This window comes from Sarcophilus harrisii, chromosome 3 (genome assembly GCF_902635505.1).
Source record: "Sarcophilus harrisii chromosome 3, mSarHar1.11, whole genome shotgun sequence".
Lineage (NCBI taxonomy): Eukaryota > Metazoa > Chordata > Mammalia > Dasyuromorphia > Dasyuridae > Sarcophilus > Sarcophilus harrisii.
The window spans coordinates 119180764-119201955 of record NC_045428.1 but is presented as its reverse complement, the minus strand read 5'-3'; the positions used below and the strand labels follow the sequence as shown (position 1 = coordinate 119201955).

The 21192-nt window shown below is 32.7% G+C and overlaps 1 protein-coding gene across 2 annotated transcripts in view; it reads left to right on the top strand.

Moving 5' to 3' along the window:
* MYCBP2 (MYC binding protein 2) overlaps positions 1-20359 on the top strand; it is a 312149-nt gene extending 291790 nt beyond the window's left edge. For both annotated transcript variants that reach the window (XM_031958523.1, XM_031958522.1), the window contains 11 exons: positions 2188-2307; positions 5625-5726; positions 7020-7148; positions 7241-7373; positions 8883-8986; positions 9910-10098; positions 10546-10653; positions 11989-12198; positions 14333-14440; positions 15751-15916; positions 19544-20359. In XM_031958523.1, the coding sequence (XP_031814383.1) occupies positions 2188-2307; positions 5625-5726; positions 7020-7148; positions 7241-7373; positions 8883-8986; positions 9910-10098; positions 10546-10653; positions 11989-12198; positions 14333-14440; positions 15751-15916; positions 19544-19659 (1485 nt within the window). In that variant the 3' untranslated portion in view covers positions 19660-20359. The remainder of the gene's footprint in view (positions 1-2187; positions 2308-5624; positions 5727-7019; positions 7149-7240; positions 7374-8882; positions 8987-9909; positions 10099-10545; positions 10654-11988; positions 12199-14332; positions 14441-15750; positions 15917-19543) is intronic.
* The last annotated feature ends 833 nt before the right edge of the window (positions 20360-21192 follow it).

The window sequence follows — 21192 nt, the reverse complement described above, 5'->3', positions numbered from 1 at the left end:
TACTCCTCTAGTACATCAAACTATATGTCATTTCATTAGTGGCAGTATTTCTCTGCTTTCCACATTATAATTTACTATCTTCATTTATTCCACAAGGTGTCAATATTTCCATATATCAAATGTGATATGCTTGTGGTTAATATTAAATTCATTCTTTCTGTGAGAATTCTTTCAGATGTTTAAATGAAGCTGCTTTCAGAATTATTACAAGGGTTGTAAAGTTATCAAATCACTTCATATATCTCTGCAGAACTTCTTCTTTCAACATATTATTTATAAGTATTTAAATTTAAAGTAACAGAATATTATCCTTACCCAAACTGTGAAAAGCAAAAAGTCTAAAAGGATTTAGAACTCCTCTGATTTTAAAAACAAAACCCTGTCACATAAGACGTTATTTCTAATTAGGATGCACTTTTTAATTTTCATTGTGGCACATGCTATTTATCTGCCTCTACTCTCATCTATGTGCTGGGTCCTTCTGGCAAAGATATCAAGGGAGGGAAGATGATGGTTAATAAATAGGGACCTAAAGAAACTTGATCTTTGCCCAATAGTTAATTTTTCATTCAGAGTACTTGGGGAAGCTAACATAGACTATGCTAGGTGGCATAGTCCCTCATGTAACTAATGTTCACATAGTACAATAGTGGAAACCAAATCCCTGGTAATGGTTTAAACTCCTGAGTTCATGTAGTTTAGTGGAGAGGCAGAAGTTGAATATCAATTACTCTCTCTGTAATACTATACAATACTATACATTACTATAACTCTCTTGTCAATAGTAAAGACCATTTCATGAGACTCATCATTGCTTATCTTTAGTTGATACTATATTGATTGATACATGTTTGATACAATTTGATACAGTTGATACACATCATATTTATTTTGTATCTTTCCCAGTGTCTATTATAATACACTATACATTGTGGTATCTAAATAAGCATTTAGTTGAGTGAGTGAACAAATGAGTAAAAAAATTCAATGCAGCGTATTAGTTGATTGATCCTTTTTTTTCTGTTATTGCTTTCAGCAGCTGCAATCTATTAAGAACCTAATTCAGCCTCCAATCTAGATGACTACTTTATTAAAGATCATTCTCATGCTTTGAATTGCTTTTTATCAGTTGCTGCTTATAATCAGAATAGAAAAATACTTCAGACCATTAGCTTCTGAAAACTGATTTGGCAATGGTTCACTACTCTGAATACCAGGTGTATAATAAGCCAATTGGGAAAGTATCTTAACTTTAACATTATCAACATATGAGCCAATTAAATATCAATTGAGTGCCTACTCTGTGTAAAGGGTACTGCTCATCAAAAAAGAGAAATAAGACATGATTCCTATTCTCAAAGAGCTTATAGTCTTAGGAAAACAAAGTATAATTGTGAAAAGTTAAATAATTCAAGCAATAAGTAACTTGTCAGTACAATAGATGTTACTAGATAATACATGATTAAATTGCCAAATAAATGATAGGTAAAATAGATAAATGAATAAATAAAAAAGAGATTTGATTGATCTAGACTAGAAAAACTTTCCAGATCAAGAGGCAATTAAGTGGGGACTGGGTAAGATGAGGAGGGGTGGAAGGCACGTTTTTATTAGCCTTCTCTTCTAAACACCATAAATATCTTCCCTTCTTTGTTTGTTTTAGTAGAATGGGATTTTTTCAGAGTACTCATGAGATAGAAACAATTTAGAACTGAGAGAACAATTTAGATTGATGGCAGCAAGTTTTTTATATTCTTGAGAAAAATTTTAAATACATATAGATCCTTAGTTCCAAAAGGGGCTTTCCATCAGAAGGGCTATTAAGACAGTTAACAAGCCACAAGTGGCTTATTAAGAGTTTTCTTAAAATGCATTTTCTGAAACATGTCTGACTTAGTGTTTCCAGTCTATATTTATCTATGTCTACAAAGAAATACCTGTGAAATCATTAGGAGGGAGAAAAAAAAAAAAATTTTTTTTTTTACTGCTCTTGGGTCAGAGTATAGATTTTTTAAAGAAATCTTTACCCTTGATCTCTTACCTGTATAGCATGTACAATGTCAGTAGTTAATTATATTTGAAAGAGATAACTTGATTCAAGATAATTTACTTTGCTATTACTTAACTTTCATGACAAAGCTAATCTGTTTGTATCTGGCTTTCTCCAAAAAATATCCTATTCAATAGGGTCATCTATCTGAAGCATGGTCCCGTGTTACCAAAAATGCCATTGCAGAAACCATCATTGCCTTGACAAAAATGGAAGAAGAATATAGATCTCCAGTGAGATGTATTGCAACAACCAGGGTAAGACTTGTTTTGGTTTTTGTGAAGTCTGGGTTAGCCTCCTGGAGGCCTCAGAATCAGCCGGAGTCAGAATAAGCAAAAGTCCTTGGTCTTTAAGGGGAGAAGTGAAGGGGATGGACAAGACTGCCCAAGCTCCCCACAACCTCCCTTCTCTTCTTCTACCTCCAAAGTGACCCTGGCTCAGGTCACTCCATCCCCAATCCCTTCTTACAGTTCTCTTAACCCCAAGCATTGAGCTAGCATTGACTGTGAGAAGAGAAATTCCAAATATGCTAATAGAGTTATTGTCCAATAGGTAATTAGCCTTTAGTGCTTGGTTGTCTGATTCAAGTGCATCTATTCAGAGTTTCTGCTCTTTACAGGTTTTATTTGTTGTTGTTGCTCCTGGGGTTTTTATTTTGTTTGTTTGTTTTTTCCCATTTGAGAGACAATCATGATGTAGTGGGGGAAAGGCTGAACTTATAGTTTAGAGACTTTATTTCAAATCCTGAGCTTGGGCAGCCTCTTTCCATGTACAGCCATGAACAAATCATATAACTTCTCTCATCTATAAATGTCACAAAGTTGTGAACTTTAAAATTCTCTTATTAGTATGAGTTTTGATGATGAAGAGGAGTTGTCATTATTATTGGATCTATTTACATCGTATTATGTACTTTTTGAGTGTTAGATTTGGACCAGATTTTACCTAATCAAAGTCTTTTTTTAAATGTTTAAAATTTTGGAGGGCAACATGAATGCTTTATTACTAACTCAAGGTATATTGAACTAGGTTTATTTCTAATTGTAGCATCAGTATGAGTATCATAGAATCATAGTTCAAGATTACAACTATTTTGTATCATTTTTTTCTAGCTATATGTACATGGATGGGTGTTTTTTTTTATCAAAAATTGATACTAATTTTTTTTAATTAGGCATTTTTTCTGTAATGCTTGGTTATCCCATTACTAAACGTTTCTCAAATTCATTATCACTGTTAGTATTTTCTTCTAAGTTTTATACTTAATCCTAGCAGACAGTATCCCTGTCTTTTTAAGAAAAATTTCTTCAAAGTAGCCAGTCTCCTACTATCTGTTTGAAATGTACATCATGAGAGCAGGCACCATGCTTTATCTAAATTTGCATTTCCCCCAATATACAGCATGTAAGAAGTAAACATTTAATATTTTTAAATATTAAATTTTGAATGTGAATATTATTTAATTTAAATATTTAAATTGAGTCATTGTCTTAAATATGGCTACTTCAGATGGCAGATATTTAATCTTTTTTGGTTTCCTTATTTTTCTTTAACGTAGATATTCTAGAAAAATTATAGGAATAGTGGAAAGGTAGTAGTGGGACAGCATTAGAAAGAAGTTGTAACTGGAAGAGGAAGAGAATCATTCATTTGAGTTGATAAAATTTTTATTCCCCACATCCAAAATTTCTGTTTAACTTCAATTCATAGCCTGTTATGTACCAGACAGTGGCTAAACATGTGCTGAAGCTCAGAGGCAGTTATTGGTATTACTATTCCATATCCTATAACATGCCCCTCTTACTTTTTTTTCCAAATTCTTCTCTTCTTTGATACTAATTCCTTTCTTCCTCTGCATTTTTTTAAAACTTCCACTTATTCAGGATGTCTATGACTATCTTTGTTACTCTCACAGATACTACTTAATTGTAGTGCTAAAAGAGATGCAGTGCAGCCCACTGAAAATGGAGTCCCCTGCTCTGAGAAGAAAGGGAATAACTCACTTCTGTCTTTTTATCATTTTTAATGGCTCCTACTAAGTATCTGACCTTGCTCTGAGGAAGTTTGGCTGCATTTTCAAAGCTGTGTGCTTCATTTCCACCTATCTTCTTTTAATGAGAAGAAAATGTCAAGAAAGTTAGTAATGCTGACACTATAGTGAATCTTTATATTACTTAGACTTAAAAACAACATTTTTTTTTCTTTTTGGGTGAGATAAGTGAGTTAGGATGATGTGGCGAGTACAGAAAATACTGGATCAGGAAGTCCTGGATTTGGTTCCTGGCTCCACTCACTTATCAGCCTTGAGACCACAGACAAAACATTTTATTGCTTTAACATTTGGTTTCCTTTATTGTAAAAGTTCGAAATAATATTATTTCCACCACCTGCTAGACAGCCTCATGGTCTAGAAAAGTTCCTTATAAACATTAAATTATCATATGTATAAAGAAAGTAATTATCATTCTAAAAATGGAAAAGGAGGAGGGGAAAAATTTCTTTCATTTATCAAGAATCAAAAGAAATGGGGTGTATATATATATATATATACAGACACATATATATATGTGTATATATATGTATATGTATGTGTGTATTTTTTAGAGAATTTCAGCATATTCATTAGAGCTGCAAACTATTTTTTATTTTAGTTGTGTGCTAAGATAACTTTCTAAAATATATTGTATGCTTCCTTTATTTTTTCATTAGACCTTAATTTGAATATAACTTAATAATAATGTTATGCCATGTATATGTATAGTTTTCATATATAGTATAATAATACTTTTATGCTAATAGTGTATATTGGCATATTATATAAAATAATATAATATAAATATAATGATAAAATATAAAATTATATTACAATAATGTAATATTATATATACTATACTATTATGCTAATAATAATAATAATAATAATACAATTCAGAATCCATTTTTTCACCATTACTTCAAATTGAAAGTATAGACTTTGTAGAAGCAAAATCTAGGAAAGCTTATGTGAAATGATTCCTGACTTTTCATTAAATGACAAAACTTATTGAGGCACAGTACATGCAAAAATGTATATGATCTTGTAACATTTTTTAAGCTTTATTGAGCATGGTACCGCACTAGGTGCTATGCAAATTTAGTAAACTGGATGCTATATTAACTTTTCAGCAATTGTCCTTTTTAAACAAATCATGTAGTTATAGAAAAACATGTAGAGGACATATAACCATTTGAGTAGTAAAAATTAAATGAATATATAGGGAAATATTTACCTTTGTTTACATACAAATATGGAATAAGTCCATTTTTGAGATAAAATGGCGTGTTTCCCTATAGAAATGCACTCTTGTAAGCTCCAGGAAGGAAATGAGATATAATATTCAGCTAGTGCTGAAGCCAAAAAAAATAAAGAAAAACAAAAATCAGAGTTCTGCAGTGAGTTCTTACCTCCTTTCTTCTTGTCAGTGAAAAGGGTGATTTTCAGATAATTTCTGCTGAATGGTAAAAGTACATGACATGAACATGTTCTTTCCCCTATTTAGTATTCATTCATGTCTCTTCTTTTTTTCTTGAACAGCTCTGGCTTGCTCTGGCATCACTGTGTGTTCTAGATCAGGATCATGTGGATCGGCTGTCTTCAGGAAGATGGATGGGAAAGGATGGACAACAGAAACAAATGGTAAGAACAGCAGTCTTATTTTATGAAATATTTTAACTGTAGTTTTTTTAAAGAGAAAAGAATAAGGTCTACCAAACAAATGTACAGTAGTATATATAAATGATGAAAATTGTTATCAAAATAGGTTAAATTCCTTTCATCATTTATTTTACTATATTTCCTTCATTAACTTTCCAACTTCATAATTCAGAGAGAAGTAACAAAATTGTTTAATAATAGTGATATTTTCTCTTCTGTTTTCTCTCAGTCTTGCTTTTACATATCATCATGTTTGATATGATATGATATAATCTTATCTTCTAAGTTTTATCCTGAATATAAATCACTGAGAAATCATGGAATGTGTGGATAAAGAATCAGCCTCAGGATCAGGCTGATCCTGGTGCAAGTTCAGCTTCAGACAAATTCTAGCTTTTACCTGGTGCAGATTACTTAACTACTATGAGGCAATTTTCTAAGATTATGAAGTGCAGAATCCAATTTACATTGGTTTCCTCACTGGGTAGTTCCTGATTTCAATGAAATTACAAGTCTAAGCCCCACACACACCCCCCAAAAAAATCTATCCTTAGAAATAAGCTGCAGGGAGGAGGGAACAGGAAAAATAGCTTTCCTTGCCATTCACTTATGTATTCAGGAAATAGTGTCTTCTTGGATACACTAGCTAATAGGTACTTTCAGCAGTTACTTGAATTCTTGAAAGGTATTCTTACATTTAAACCAGGGGTTCTTGACTTCTTTTGTATGTCATGGGTCCCTTTGACAGTCTAACAAGACCTATAAACCCCTTCTATTCAAATGCATAAAATATATAAGGTTACAAAGCAAAAAGAGTTACATAGAAGTGCATTTATTGAAGTATTCTAAAAACAAGTTCAAAAGCAGTAAGTAAAGAACTAATCTAAAGTAAGTTTTGATACAATTTTCACCTTGGAGTTTATATTTATGATCTATTAAAATCCTAGTTAGAATGAACTAAAGAATAACATTTTAATGCTAATGTATGAAGTTAGAAATACTGTTCATTTAAGATGGAATTAGACTTAAAGTTAACTTTGGTTGCTACAATGAAATGTGAACATTTTTTAGGACATCATTGAACAAAGTATTCAAGTCCATAAGTTTTTGTTTTTTAATTTGTTCAAACACATTTGCAGTAATTCTGCTTGTCTCTCAGTATTTGAAATTTAATAAGATTGACAATGACTTAAATTTTAATAAATGACATCTAATTAGTGTTACTTCATGGGACTTTATTTTTTCATTTTATTTAGCATTTATCTTGTTTTTCAGCCCATGTGTGATAATCACGATGATGGAGAAACTGCAGCAATCATCTTATGCAATGTGTGTGGAAATCTGTGCACTGACTGTGACAGATTCCTTCATCTTCATCGACGAACCAAAACTCATCAGAGACAGGTGAAGATTTCATGTTTTCAGAATGCTTTATGAATAATAAATATTTATCAGTACATAATTATTATTGTCCCTGCCTTTCATGAAATTAATAGGTCTTCAAAGAGGAGGAAGAAGCTATTAAGGTTGATCTTCATGAAGGCTGTGGTAGAACCAAGCTCTTCTGGTTAATGGCACTAGCAGATTCTAAAACCATGAAGGCAATGGTGGAATTCAGAGAACATACAGGTAAAAAGTAAAATATAACTGTGTTCATGAGTTAAAGTTATTGAATCGAAGTTATTTATACAAGGATGACTGGGGGAGAGGTGTTCCTGATAACTACCTCTTACATTACTGATCATTACATATAATATTGAGATGACCAAACATATCTTTCAATTTTTTCCTAACCCCTATTGGGCTTTTACCACTAAATCAGTCTATTAGAAAGCATTTATTAAATGTCTGCTGTGTGCCAGACACTGTACTATCCACTGGATGACACAAGTAATGAATACAAAGAATTAGAATACTCTAGCTAACTTACCATGTGACCTTAAGCTAACTGTCTTTTCTGAGCCTCAGGGTTCTTATCTACATAAGGAGAACAGTAGTCTAAAATATGTATAAGGACTCCTCTCCAAACTTAGTTTCTCTTAAATGTAGATTAGTCATTCATTCAACCCTATTCTAAGAACTGAAACATTCTTACTAGAACCACTTTTGAGTCTAAGATGGAAAAAAAATAATCTGTTTTTGAAAGAACTACATGAATTAAATAACAACTCTAAATAATATCCAAATTATATAAATAACTTTATGGGTAATAATTTATACATTTTAGTTCTTTCTAATTGCTGAGTCGCAGCTTAAATTAAAAACTTACTTGGAAATTACATTGCTGCTTACAATTCCTGTGTTTCATGTTGCCATTTGCTAACTTCTGAAAGTCACAAAAACTTCTACTATTATTAAGTGAGCCTGAATAAGCTAGAATTGCAGTCTTTTTTCCTCGTTTTGTTTTTAGATTAAAAATTTTTGGAGTTCTCCCTACCCTTTTTGCCTTGCCCTTTCTACTGGAAACTCAGAAGCATTTCCTATGATTTATCTTTTCACCTAATCAAGAACTTGTTTGTTTGACCTGTTGAGAATTTGACATGAAGTAGAAATATATAGTTCTTCATGTTCTGCTTTTCTTCTCTGCTTCTTATCTCTGGAATGAAAGACTGCCTTTAGGATTCTTTCCTACATTATAAGAACTGCTTACCAACCCTTCTGTCTTTCCTAAAAGCTACTGATCAAATTTGCTTTCAATAGTAGCCATTTCAAGACTTTTTTTAATTTAAGAAAATAACAAGTTTCTGAAAACATAATTAAAATCTTTTTTTTTTTTGTCTTAATCCATTTCTTCACTCTGATGTCCTAAAATAAAACACATGCATCATGTTGTTTGTTGATCCCTACAATAAAAATATTGTGATCATTTTTTTACCTAGTGGGAAATTCCCAAAGGGTAATATTACTGTTATCCATACCTTATATAGAAAAATCTTTCATATAAATAAGCATGTTTTCTTATTTGAAGAGGGATCCTTTAAATTATTTCATTCTTTTACATCTTTAGAAATACTCTTCTAGCATTATTTGACCCAAAAGGCAAAACAAGAAATTTTAGATATATTGGCTATCATTTTTATTCATTGTTTAGACATTTATTATATATGCCTATAATGTGATGCTTTTTTTTTGACCTAGGTAAACCTACCACAAGTAGCTCTGAAGCATGCCGTTTCTGTGGTTCCAGGAGTGGAACAGAGTTATCTGCTGTTGGCAGTGTCTGTTCTGATGCAGACTGTCAGGTAGGTATAAGTGACATGCAGTCAGCCCCATCACTATTGGTAATAAATCTTTATGTATGTAATTTTTGTTATATGTAGTTCAACACAAAACCTACTTTACAGACTAGAATGCAGAGAGGGTTAAGTAGATTTGTTTCAGTTATAGAGAATAAAAGCCTTTTGATATGAAGCACAGATTTTGTTTTCTTAAATAAAATTTAATTAAATACTTTGCTTTCTTCTCTGATTTTTCTTTTTTGTTTGTTTTTAATAGCATTTTATTTTTCAAATACAAAATATTTTTACAAATACAAAAATAGTTTTCCAACATTCACCTTTGCAAAACCTTATATTCCAAACTTCCTTACCTCCCTCCTCCTCAAGAAAGCAAGAAATTTGATATAGGTTAAACATGTGCAATTTTTCTTAACATATTTCCATATTCATCATGCTGTACAAGAAAAATCAGATCAAAAGGAAAAAAGTTTCTGAAAGAATTACTTAAGGAGCAGCTGGGTGGCGCAGTAGATAGACCACCAACCCTGAAGTCAGAAGACCTGAGTTCAAAACTAGTCTTAACCACTTAACACTTCCTACCCGTGTGACTCTGGCCAAGTCACTTACATCACTTAACTCCAATTGCCTCAGCAAAAAAAAGAATTCCTTGATACTTTTAATTCCTTGGGGATACATATTTTTTAAATGCATTATCATTAACTTTTAATTAGCTTTTCTTTCATTGAATTATAAATTTAAAATTCAAAATGGGGCTTATAATTTTAATTCTTTGTATTAAAGGGTTGAATAGAAAATAATATTAATTAAGGCCTAATCTTACTATTTCTTATCTGTAAGAAAATTAGCCTGATGAGTATAATGTAATTAGTCAGACATTTGCCTTTAATTTTTAAGGTCTTATGGTCTTGTCAATTTCTCTTTTACAGGAATATGCTAAAATAGCATGTAGCAAAACTCATCCTTGTGGCCACCCATGTGGAGGTGTCAAAAATGAAGAGCACTGTTTACCCTGTCTGCATGGCTGTGATAAAAATGCCACAACACTTAAGCAAGATGCTGACGACATGTGTATGATATGCTTCACTGAGGCACTTTCAGCAGCACCAGCTATTCAGGTGACTCATGGTTTAGCAGTTTTACGTTGTAATTTTTATATGAACATTTGAAGACCTATATTTTCATTCATTGTTTCACACACTAATAGATGTGTCTTCTAATTTATAGATAATTGACATTTTTGTCATAGGTCATTGAATGAAAGGGCATCTTTTAGGATCAGAGACTTCGTTATAATAAAGTAGAGCAGTATTAAGTTTCCACTGCTTCTCTTTTAACACACTCAAACTTTTTTTGCTGAAGGGAAATGGTCAAAAGATGAGGAGAAATTAAGAACCTGCATAATTTACAGACTAGACCTAGTGAGTAGTAAAGAAATGGTAAAAAGCCTGGGTACATCTATCTGGATTTCACAGTGCTGAGTTCCTAAAAGTCATAGATATCTCTGCTCTTAGTTACTTTTAATGAATGTATTTGCTTATGTGTTCTTCTGTTTTCTTTTTAAGTTGGATTGTAGTCACATATTCCACCTGCAGTGTTGTCGACGAGTTTTAGAAAACAGATGGCTTGGCCCACGGATAACATTTGGATTTATATCTTGTCCTATTTGCAAGGTATGGGAAAATAAATATCTATGCTTTACTTAAGTGCTAGATTCTTCTTGGTGTTTGGAGACTCAGGAAGCATAGTAACCTACTTTTATAGGCCCTTGATGACCCTGCTGTTTAGCACCTCTTGATCTTTCTCCTCAGATAATCACAACATTAGTTTAAAGATTTTACAACTTCCTTTTCGGTTGATATTCTCATATGTGATAATGTATGTCTCGCTAATTGTTTATAACAGATTTATTTTATTGTCTGTTATTTATGACAGATTTCAAAATTTTAGGTACTTATTAATAACTTGAATTCTTCATAGAATTGCCTTTATTAGCCATCAGAAAATATCATTCAGACACATATCAGAAGTGTGTCACTTCTTTTTAGCCTCTTTAAGAAATATTTCTTTGATAATATGAAATGAAATAAGCTTATATCACAACATATTAGCATTTGATTAAGTTGATAAGTTCTAAGAAAAATGAACTTACTCTTCTAATGTTAAATATCTTCAGTTGTCTGCTGAAGCCATAATCTGACCTTTGAGTAGCATTAGGATTTAAGTCCTAAAAGCTCAAAATCCAAAATATGTCCTCTGAGAGACTTGGAGCAGCCTCAGTTTTTAGCAAAAAACTCAATCATGCAATTATATTTTCTTTCTCTATTTGATGCTATAAAGCAGAGGCATCTAGACATGACATCATGTCTAGTATATCCTTCTTTGTATATTCTTCAACTTCAAAAAACAAGATTAAAAAAATTCTTTCTAAGTCTCTAGTCATAAATAAAGCAACAATAAAAATCTTAGAGAAAGAAACTTCAGAATAATTAGGATACTGTGTTTTACTTTTCCCTTTGTGTTTCTAAGAAGAGTAAAATAGGGTTAAGAATTATGGGAGTCATTCTTCTTTGATTTAATATTTTATTTACCATTATGATCATCTTAGATATATAAATCAATTTGATAGGAATCAGCTATTTTTGTTCCCCAGGGTTTTATATTCTTGTCAGGTCAGTCTTTCAGCATCTTGTATTCAGAATGTGTGTTAAATTCTAAATGCCTTTATTATCTAGGCTTGTCAGCATTTCTTTTACTAGTCCTGTGAACATTACAAGGATCAATTACTGATGTAAAAAAAAATGAAAAACTTAGTGTGTTGGATTTTAAAATTTTAGTGAAATAACTTTTAAAATATTTTTGAAATGAGTTTCTCTTTCATTGAAAATTTTATTTGAGCTATTTGATCTATGACATATTCAAAAAGTAACTGATGTGGGAAATAGTTACTACCTAAGGGATTATCAAGAAGCTAATATGAATTTAAGGTACTATATTTTTCATTCCAGAACAAAATAAATCACATGGTATTAAAAGACCTGCTTGATCCAATCAAAGAACTCTATGAAGATGTCAGGAGAAAGGCCTTAATGAGATTAGAATATGAAGGACTGCACAAGAGCGAAGCTATCACAACACCAGGAGTTAGGTTTTACAATGATCCAGCTGGCTATGCCATGAACAGATATGCATATTATGTCTGCTACAAATGCAAAAAGGTATACCTGAAATGTATTTAACTTTTTTTAAATGAGAAATTGTTTAGATAATTAAGAAATTAAAAGTATGATAGCTCTTATAAACTCATTTTAAGACTGGGGATATAAATGAGACAGTCTTTGATTTATTCAACTCATGTAAAAGATACTTAATTTGTGAGGTTTATGATTTGGTAGAGTGCTGAATTTGAAGTTTTTTAGAAGCTTGGTTCAATATTTACAAACTTTGTCAAATCTCTCAAATCTCCAAGTTTTAGTTTCTTTTGTGTAAAATGTAAAGGGTGGTTCTCTCTAGCTCCTTCCCACTCTAAAGTTGTGATCCTTTGACATTGTACAAAGCATGAGAGATACAAAAGTAGAGATGAACTAATCCCTGGTCTCAAGGAGCTGAGATTCTAAGGAGAAACATGTTTATGGATCAAGTTAGCATAAAATACATATGCAAACTATGTAATTTCATAGTGGGTAAAGAACACTAACAAAGATCTTAGGTAGAAAGTTGTCCTTGAGTCTTGGGTGAAAATCTCTTCATATACAGAATTGATTTTATTTAGTTTATTGATACAATTACCTTACCACACATAGTGGTTGATACCTGTAATCCCAGTTACCTTGGAGGCTGAGACTGGAAGATCTCTTGAACTAGGAGTTATTAATTACAAATGGGCTCAGGTGTCCATACTGAGTTTCCACAATGAGATCATGTGTTTTGAGTTCTTTTTCTATAAGGGTCATATACCCTTGTACCAATCCTTACCTTGTTAATTCTTCCCTATATACATTTACTAGATAATTATCTATTATCTTATAATGGGTTAAGATCAGATTAACAGTTTTGCAACATAGGGATTCAGACTATAACTTTGGCCTCTTTTTGTTGCTGTTCAATTATTTCTGTTGTGTCCAACTCTTCGTAGCCCTATTTGGGGTTTTCTTGGCAGAGATAGTAGAGTGATTTGTCATTTCCTTATCTATCTCATTTTGCAGATGAAAAAACTGAGGCAAACAGGGTTAAGTGATTTGCCTAGGATCACACAGCTAGTAAGTGACTGAGGTCAGATTCAAACTCAGGAACATGAGTCTTTCTGACTCCAGGTCTCTCACTGCATCTACTGTGTCACCTAGCTGTCTTTTTGCCTGCTTAGCACTATGTAGCAACTTCTTTTAGACAGTATCAAAGTAATTTTATTCCACTGTCTGTTACAAATGCCACCAAAGACACAACAAAATGTAATTTTTGACCTACAGAGATTTACTGAATAAATGTGAGCATTATCCTGTTATGTTCTAAGATAATTGCCAAATCCTATTTCCTCTAAGAATTTTTCCTTTCTGACTACTTTATAAACCAGTCACAATCAGATGTTTTAGTCTTGTGCTTTTTAACCAAAAAAAAATGACTTTTTCTAATCTAATTAACATTATTGTTCAAAATGTCCTAACATTAAACAAACTAAGTTTAAAATGTTATTGAGGATTTAACAAAATAGTAAATAAGATCAAAACAAATTAAGTCAAGCCCTAAACTCAGCAAATTACCCATGTTATACACTATTAGTCTGCTACTAGAGAAGAGGCCTGCATTGAAATCTCAGTTTTCTTTACCTCTCTAATGTAGAAAGTACTTTTTTTTGATACTGTCTATTGTAGATAGGAGGGAAGAAGCTAAGTTGTGCAGTAAATAGAACACTGGAGTCAGGAAGATCTGACTTCAAAATTTATCTCAAACACTTACTAGCTGTGTGATACTGAATAAATCACTTAACCCTGTTTATTTCAACGTCCTTTTTTGTAAAATGAGCTAGAAAAGTGGCAAACTACTTCAGTATCTCTGCCCAAGAAAACTCCAAATGAAGTTACAAAGAGACACAACTAAAAACAACCAAACAACAACAACAAATTATAGAAAACCATTTCTTAACCATATAAGTGTTACATCTTTCTGTATTCCACTGAAAATATTGTGTGATTTGACAAGTACCTAATTAAAATGGCAGGTATCTCAAAGAACACCTAATGCTCAAATGTCCTAGGTTTCTTGGTTTCTTTTTCCTTATACAGTTCTGTCTCCAAGAGATTCTTACATGATATTTTTCTTCTTACATCTTCTTACATGATATTTGACTTCCCCTAGGCATATTTTGGTGGTGAAGCTCGCTGTGATGCTGAGGCTGGGCAAGGGGATGACTATGATCCTAGAGAGCTTATTTGTGGAGCATGTTCTGATGTATCCAGGGCTCAGGTGGGTATAAAAACTTATAAAATGGAAAGGTAGTGTTTTTTTTAACATTCATAGTAAAATTTGTGTAAGCCTAACAAGTTCAGATCTATAATCATAGATTTCTAACTAGAAAAGACCATAGTCGTCATCTAATCCAACTGCCTCATTTTACAAATGGAGAGCCTGAGATTCAGAAAGATCACATTAAGGTATTAATAACTTACACTTGAGTATAGTTATTGAAAATCTTTCATATATGTTATCCCATTATTCTCACAGTTTTTTCTGTATAAGAAGCATTACATATTTACAGGGTTTTTTTTGCTACCAACATTTTCCAGACAATAAACAGTCTAAAATTTTCTTTAAAACCTGCTACAGGCTATTTTTTTGTTTATCCTTCTCCTGTTACAACTTTATAATATCTCTGTAAGATAGTAAGTAATAAAACTGAGTGGAGAGTTTAAACCACTTGATTTAAGTCATATATTGTAATAATAGACTTCTAGGACAAGAATTCAAGATTTCTTGATTTTGATTCAAGGTCCTTTATCCTCTATTTCTACTCATGGGTCTTAAAAAGTTTTCTATTTAAAAGTTAGATTTGACATAATCAAGCTATGTTGTTAAAATTAGTAAATATACTGAGCAAATAATACACAAAGCATTGTGCTTGTTAGGAAGGCCAATATTTTCATCTAAAATTGAAGTGAAAAAGGAACTAGTAGAAGGAGATATGTGAATGATGTCAGAGGAAGAGAGGAGACAGAAGAGAAGGCAGTTCTTACCAAATGATCTCTTTTTTGGTGAAATACAAAGCTAAGTCCTTACAAAATCCTTTGCAGCATCTCATTCTGTTTTCACAATAAATTTCTGAGATGAGTAATACAAATATCATTTCTACCTTACAAATAAGAAAACTGGAGCTCAGAGATGCTCAAGAAAACTTCTCTAAGATCAAAGCCAAAGAGCTTAAACTTAAACTCAAGATGTGATGTAATACTATTGATCAGTAGTATTTTTAAATTTAAAAAATTTTAATTGCCTTTTGAGGATAGGAATTGTCTCATAGTAGGTGTTTAATATTTACTGACTAAAAAAATAAGTGGAAGGAAGGAGCAAGATGCTGGAGTAGACAGGGGCAGTATAGCCTAAGAGCACAAAGGAGGGAGTTTGATTTGATAGGAAGAACTACTTCTTTTTCTAGGTAGAAACAGAGGAATAGATAAGAGTGAAATGAGGAGACATTTTGGATCAAAGTTGTTTGAAGTTAAAGATCTCAAGTCTTTGATAACCTTATTTAATATTCAGTTTGACTTCTTTTCCAACAGATGTGTCCTAAACATGGTACAGATTTCTTGGAGTACAAATGCCGCTACTGCTGCTCTGTGGCTGTATTTTTCTGTTTTGGAACAACACATTTTTGTAATGCATGTCATGATGATTTTCAAAGAATGACAAGCATTCCCAAAGAAGAACTTCCACATTGCCCTGCAGGTGAGCTGTCATCAAACTTTTTCTGTCATGATTATGGTCTTGTATATTGTAGACACAGATACAGATACCATACATTTTCCCCAAGTTGCTTAGAAAGCTTGTGAATGAGTTTGTCACTTTGTTTCATTGGACTCTTCTATAAGATTACAGTGGATTCTAATGGAAGAAATCTTTTATTTTGATGTTTTAGGATATGTTTATGTTTATATTAAAATATGTTTTCAGTTTTATTTTCAGTTGCAAACAGTAAGATCTTTGTTTCCAAAATTATTGTTAGGGTAAGACTTTTTATTAGGATTTTATCAGAATAGGATTAAGTGTCATGGAACTTTAGCCACATTTTATATCCTTTATATAAACATGATTAAAGAGCTAACCTCAAAAGTCAGGAAAACCTGAGTTGAAATCCCACTTCTGATATACAATGTCTTTGTCACCCTGGCAAAGTCACTTAACCTCCTAGTTGATTCTCTATGATTATATAAGGTGCAGAGCAGTTACCCATCTTTGTTGGTAGAGAAAGTCTCTTCACCAGGAGTTTAATAAACTATTGAAATTACAAATCCATGCGCTCCCATTTCCCTACCAAAAAAAAAGCCTTCAAAAAATGGGGCACTGGAAACTGGAGTAATAAAAATAATAAAACATAGCAATTCAATATATCTAAAAAAACTAACATTGCCACCAATTCTGCATTTGAAATCTGTCTTCTACTTTTTTACCTCTTAACACATTTCTTCAAAAATTTCTTTAAACTGCATATGTTTTCATAGTTCAGTATGTTCTTAATGTAAGCTTCTTGAGGGCAGACATTGTCTTACGTCTGTCTTTGTATCCTTGGTTCCTGATACACATTGTGGGACTTAAGAGAAACTTATTGGTTGGTTTATTGATTGATGGATATAGATAAAATTTACAGTCTCCCATCTATGAGGCAGGAAGCGGTATGGAAAAATAGTTGGGCAGTGTAAGGTTTGGAGCACAGAATTCCCAGTACAATGGTATGTGCTAGCGTCACACATTTCCTAACTAATTTTTTGAGGCCTGCTCTCAAAGTGAAGCTCCACGGCCATAAGAAGAGATAACCCCACCATGGTAGAAGGGATAGCTGAAAGGGCAAAGGGAACAACATTCCAATTACTGCCAACAATGACAGGTGTGGGGGAAGGCAGAGGGACTCCCAATCTGTGCAAGCAACAAAAATTCTAGCGTGCCATCAAATGAGTCATAGAGTAGCTTCATAGGTTCCCTAGAAATTCATGCACATACAAGATCTACCCTGGCATGGGAAACCTGCCCATGGCAAAAGACAGATTTGTTCTGTCTTAATCACTCCAAGAAAATTCTCCTTCTTGTGACATCATTTCTCTCTGTATAACCATCCTTTTTCTGCCCTTCTGCCTCTTGTAAAAGCATGGGCTACCATTTGGGGCTGGCCATAGGTGGAACTCTCTAGTCTGAGTGAATTTAAATCAATGCCCTTCTAATGGATCTGCTCTCAAGGACTCTGACAATAAATTACCATCTTAAAAAACTGAATTAATTATTTATTGTGGGAGCTGGGTGGTGAAGAAAAAGAGGGACAAGGGCATCATGACCTACCAAAAGCCAGAAAGAGTTGGGATTTGAACATACTCTGACACATACTGGCTTTTTGACCCTTAGGTAAGTCATTTAATCCTGCATTCTACCTCAAGAAACTCAATAAAACTTGTTTTAAGTCATAAGTTATATATTGATGAAATACATCTTTCCTGCTTTTGTTTTGGCAAAGTGTATCTTTATATTTTCTATAAGAAGTTCTTTAAAAATGTTAGTTAAGGCAGCTGGTGGCACAATGTATAGAGCACCAGCCCTAAAGTCTGGAGGACCTGAGTTCAAATCTCATCTCAGACACTTAATACTCCCTGGCTGTGTGACTCCAGGCCAGTCACTTAACCCCAAATGCCTCAACAACAACAACAAAAAAAAAAAAAAAAATGCTAGGAAAGAGATCCACAAGCAATTTTCCTCCAAATAGTCATGAAAAAATAGAAGTTTACTTTCTAACTAAAATCTTTGGCATATTGCCACTTCAGGCGTAATCTTAGTTTTCATTATCCAAGTCTTCTGTATGTTCCATTTGTTTAAGCTTGTATTTAACAATGTCCTATAACCACATGTGACTTCAACATTTTGACCTTCATTGTCCTTGTCCTTAGAGACTTGTGCCACAGAAGTGAGTGGACATGATTCTCTGGCCCAGAGGCACACCAAGTACTACTTCCCCTTCTTTCCCTCTTCCATAGTTATCAAGTTCCTACTTAAAATACTTGCCCTTAGACTATGGTTAATAATCCTTTTCTAGGAGTACTTTCTGCTAGTCCTTCTTCTGTAAAAGAAGATGGAAAGAAAAAAAAAAATCATCTCCCTTTTTGGTCTCCTTGAGCTAGTCCTGAACTATTGATTTTCCTTACAGTTTACCTCTGTGCAATGGCAGAACAACTTGGTTCTCTTTCAGCATTGTTACTCGAGAGGAAACTTGCATTTTGTAAAGTTTCTATCTCAAGCTTATTAGCTGAAATTGAATTATCTTTAAAGTAAATATAGCAAATGAGCTGAATCATATCACTAAGTTTTTTGCTTCTATTTGTAAGGGAGCAAAAGCTCTTTTGCCAGTTTTTGAATCAACTTGAATTCTGAATTATTGGAAGGAAATAAATTTATAAATAGAGGCAAGAGTTTACTCCATAATTATGCAATGATTGCATTTTTAGTGAGCTTAGCTCAATTTAAATCAGTTGCCAAAGATTCATTTTATTTTTTGTGTATACCATAAATTAAATTAGTGAATTGTTTATATTTCTAAAAAGTTTATGATTGCTGAGCTAAAAATCAAGCACTGTTTGATCTTTTAAAAATAATATTAATCATGATTCTTTCTACTTTTACCACTTTCAGCTTTCTTTAGGGCTAAGGTAAAGAAGGCCAATATCATTAGTACATGGTCATTGAATCTTAATGTTACTTAATTGTTTTTTTGCCTTTGAAGAGAAAACAATCAATATTCTACATTTTTTCAGCCAAAATTATTTTCTACTACAGTGAAATCAGTCATGGCCATGTATTATGTCCCTTATAAGCACTTTTAAAAACAAATAAGTTTTCATGTATTTTTTGACCCAGTAACATTGGCCTCCTGGCTGTTCCACAAATAAGGTATTCCATTTCTCAGGAGGTTCTAGGCATTTTCTCCGTCCCCCATTCCTGGAACACACTTTCCTCTTTTGCTCCAACTATTGACTTGTCTGGCTTTCCTTAAATACCAAATAAAGTTTTACCTTCTATAAGAAGCCTTCTCTAACCCCTTGTCAGTGTTTTCCCTCTTTTAATTACTTCCTATTTCTTTTCTATATAGCTTGCTTTTTATATATCTGTTTGCTGGTTGTCTCTTCTATTAGATTGCAGGTTCCTTGAGGCTATACTTATTTGTATCCCCAGCACTTATCTCTGTGCCTGGCACATCCTGGGTGCTTAATAAATGTTTATTGATTGATGATTCATATGATTGTAATTGAACCACAGCTTTGAATAACAGTATTCCTTAATTTTCATTAAATAATTGTTTATTTCCTTACATCTTCATAGGTCCCAAAGGCAAACAATTGGAAGGAACAGAATGTCCATTACATGTTGTCCATCCACTTACTGGAGAAGAATTTGCTCTGGGTTGTGGGGTTTGTAGAAATGCTCACACATTTTAGACCATCTAATTTTATTTGCCCAAAAAAACAACTGCCCTTGTCAGAAAGAGAATACAGTGGACTCTATACACTTCTCAGGATGAGGATGGGACCATTTTAAAATTTAAAAAAAAAATTACAGTGCAAGAAGGATGCCAAATACCATGTACATAATTCTTGCTGTGAAAAAAAAAATGCCTTTTTTTTTTTAAACCAAGACATCTACCTTGTGAGATGTTTGCATGTGGCCATTACAGTCATCGGCTATGAAACATTGGCTATTTATAGATAATTGATATAAAAGGATCACCATGCCCATGGACTACAAATGATGCTGGCTGTCAGACAAAGAAAATTTAAAAAAAAAATCATTGGTTATTGTATACTGACTTTTTGTAAACCTGTACAATTGTAACTGCATCACGGGACGGGGTAAAAAGAAAAATATTCTGGTTTATTTCCTAGACTGTTATAAAAATTGTGTTTGGAAGGCATATTATTGTAATAAGCATCATTCTGTATATAAAAATATCAATGTTTGTCCTGTATAAGAATTACTAAATTACAAAAGCAATTTCATTTAAACTTCTAGGTTATGTTTGAGCCTGAAATTTTAATGAAGTGCAATACTGAGTGTGCCTCATATCTTGCAGCTGTAAACATAATGGAATGTACATGTCAATAAAGCCACTGTACATTTTTATACAGTGATAAAGTCTAACAAGCGTGTAAGGTTATATTTGAAAAACAAAACATACAGTAAACAAAGTATTCCCAGTGGTTTCTAGCAACCTCAAAGTATTCTTGGGGGCATCAAAAGGGAGTGGTGGAATGGGGAGAAATATATAATCCCTCTTTTTTTTAAGTGTATTCCTTATGTAGGTCATTTTTAATTCATAATATAAATGATGTGCCTTAAATTAAAGTTACATGATAGTATTTTTATTTTTTCATCAAGTCTGTGATATTATCAGTTTACAGAGCTATGAGGAATTTCCCCTAATATACTTTCTCTGCAACATTTAGTATTAGAGCTGACGTGGGGCACTGAAGGTTAAAATTGACATATGAATCTAACTAAATGGGTCAAGGACAGAACCTGACAGGTTTTCCTCTTTCTGAAGGCAGTATTTTATCCTTGATACCATGATGCCTTTCTTGGGAAAAAAAAAAATATCAAATTTCATAACAATAAAAATTAGAGAAACATTGTACAAATAGAACAAGAATTATTTAAAGTTTAAACTATAGATCTGATTTTATGTTGAATTATGAATTGTTAGATTTTGAATTGAGTACACAGGATATAGGTGACTCAGTGGATAGAGCAATAAGCTTGAAGTCAGGCAGACCGGAGTTCATTTCCAACCTCAGATATTTGCTAACTGGGTAACATTGGGCAAATCATTTAATCCTGTTGATCTGAATCCATTGAAGAAGAAAATGGCAAACCACTCCAGTATCTTTGCCAAGAAAAGGTCGGAAAGAATTGGACATGACTGAATGATTTAACAACATAGGATATAATATAGTGTGTTTATGTGGTCAAAGAAG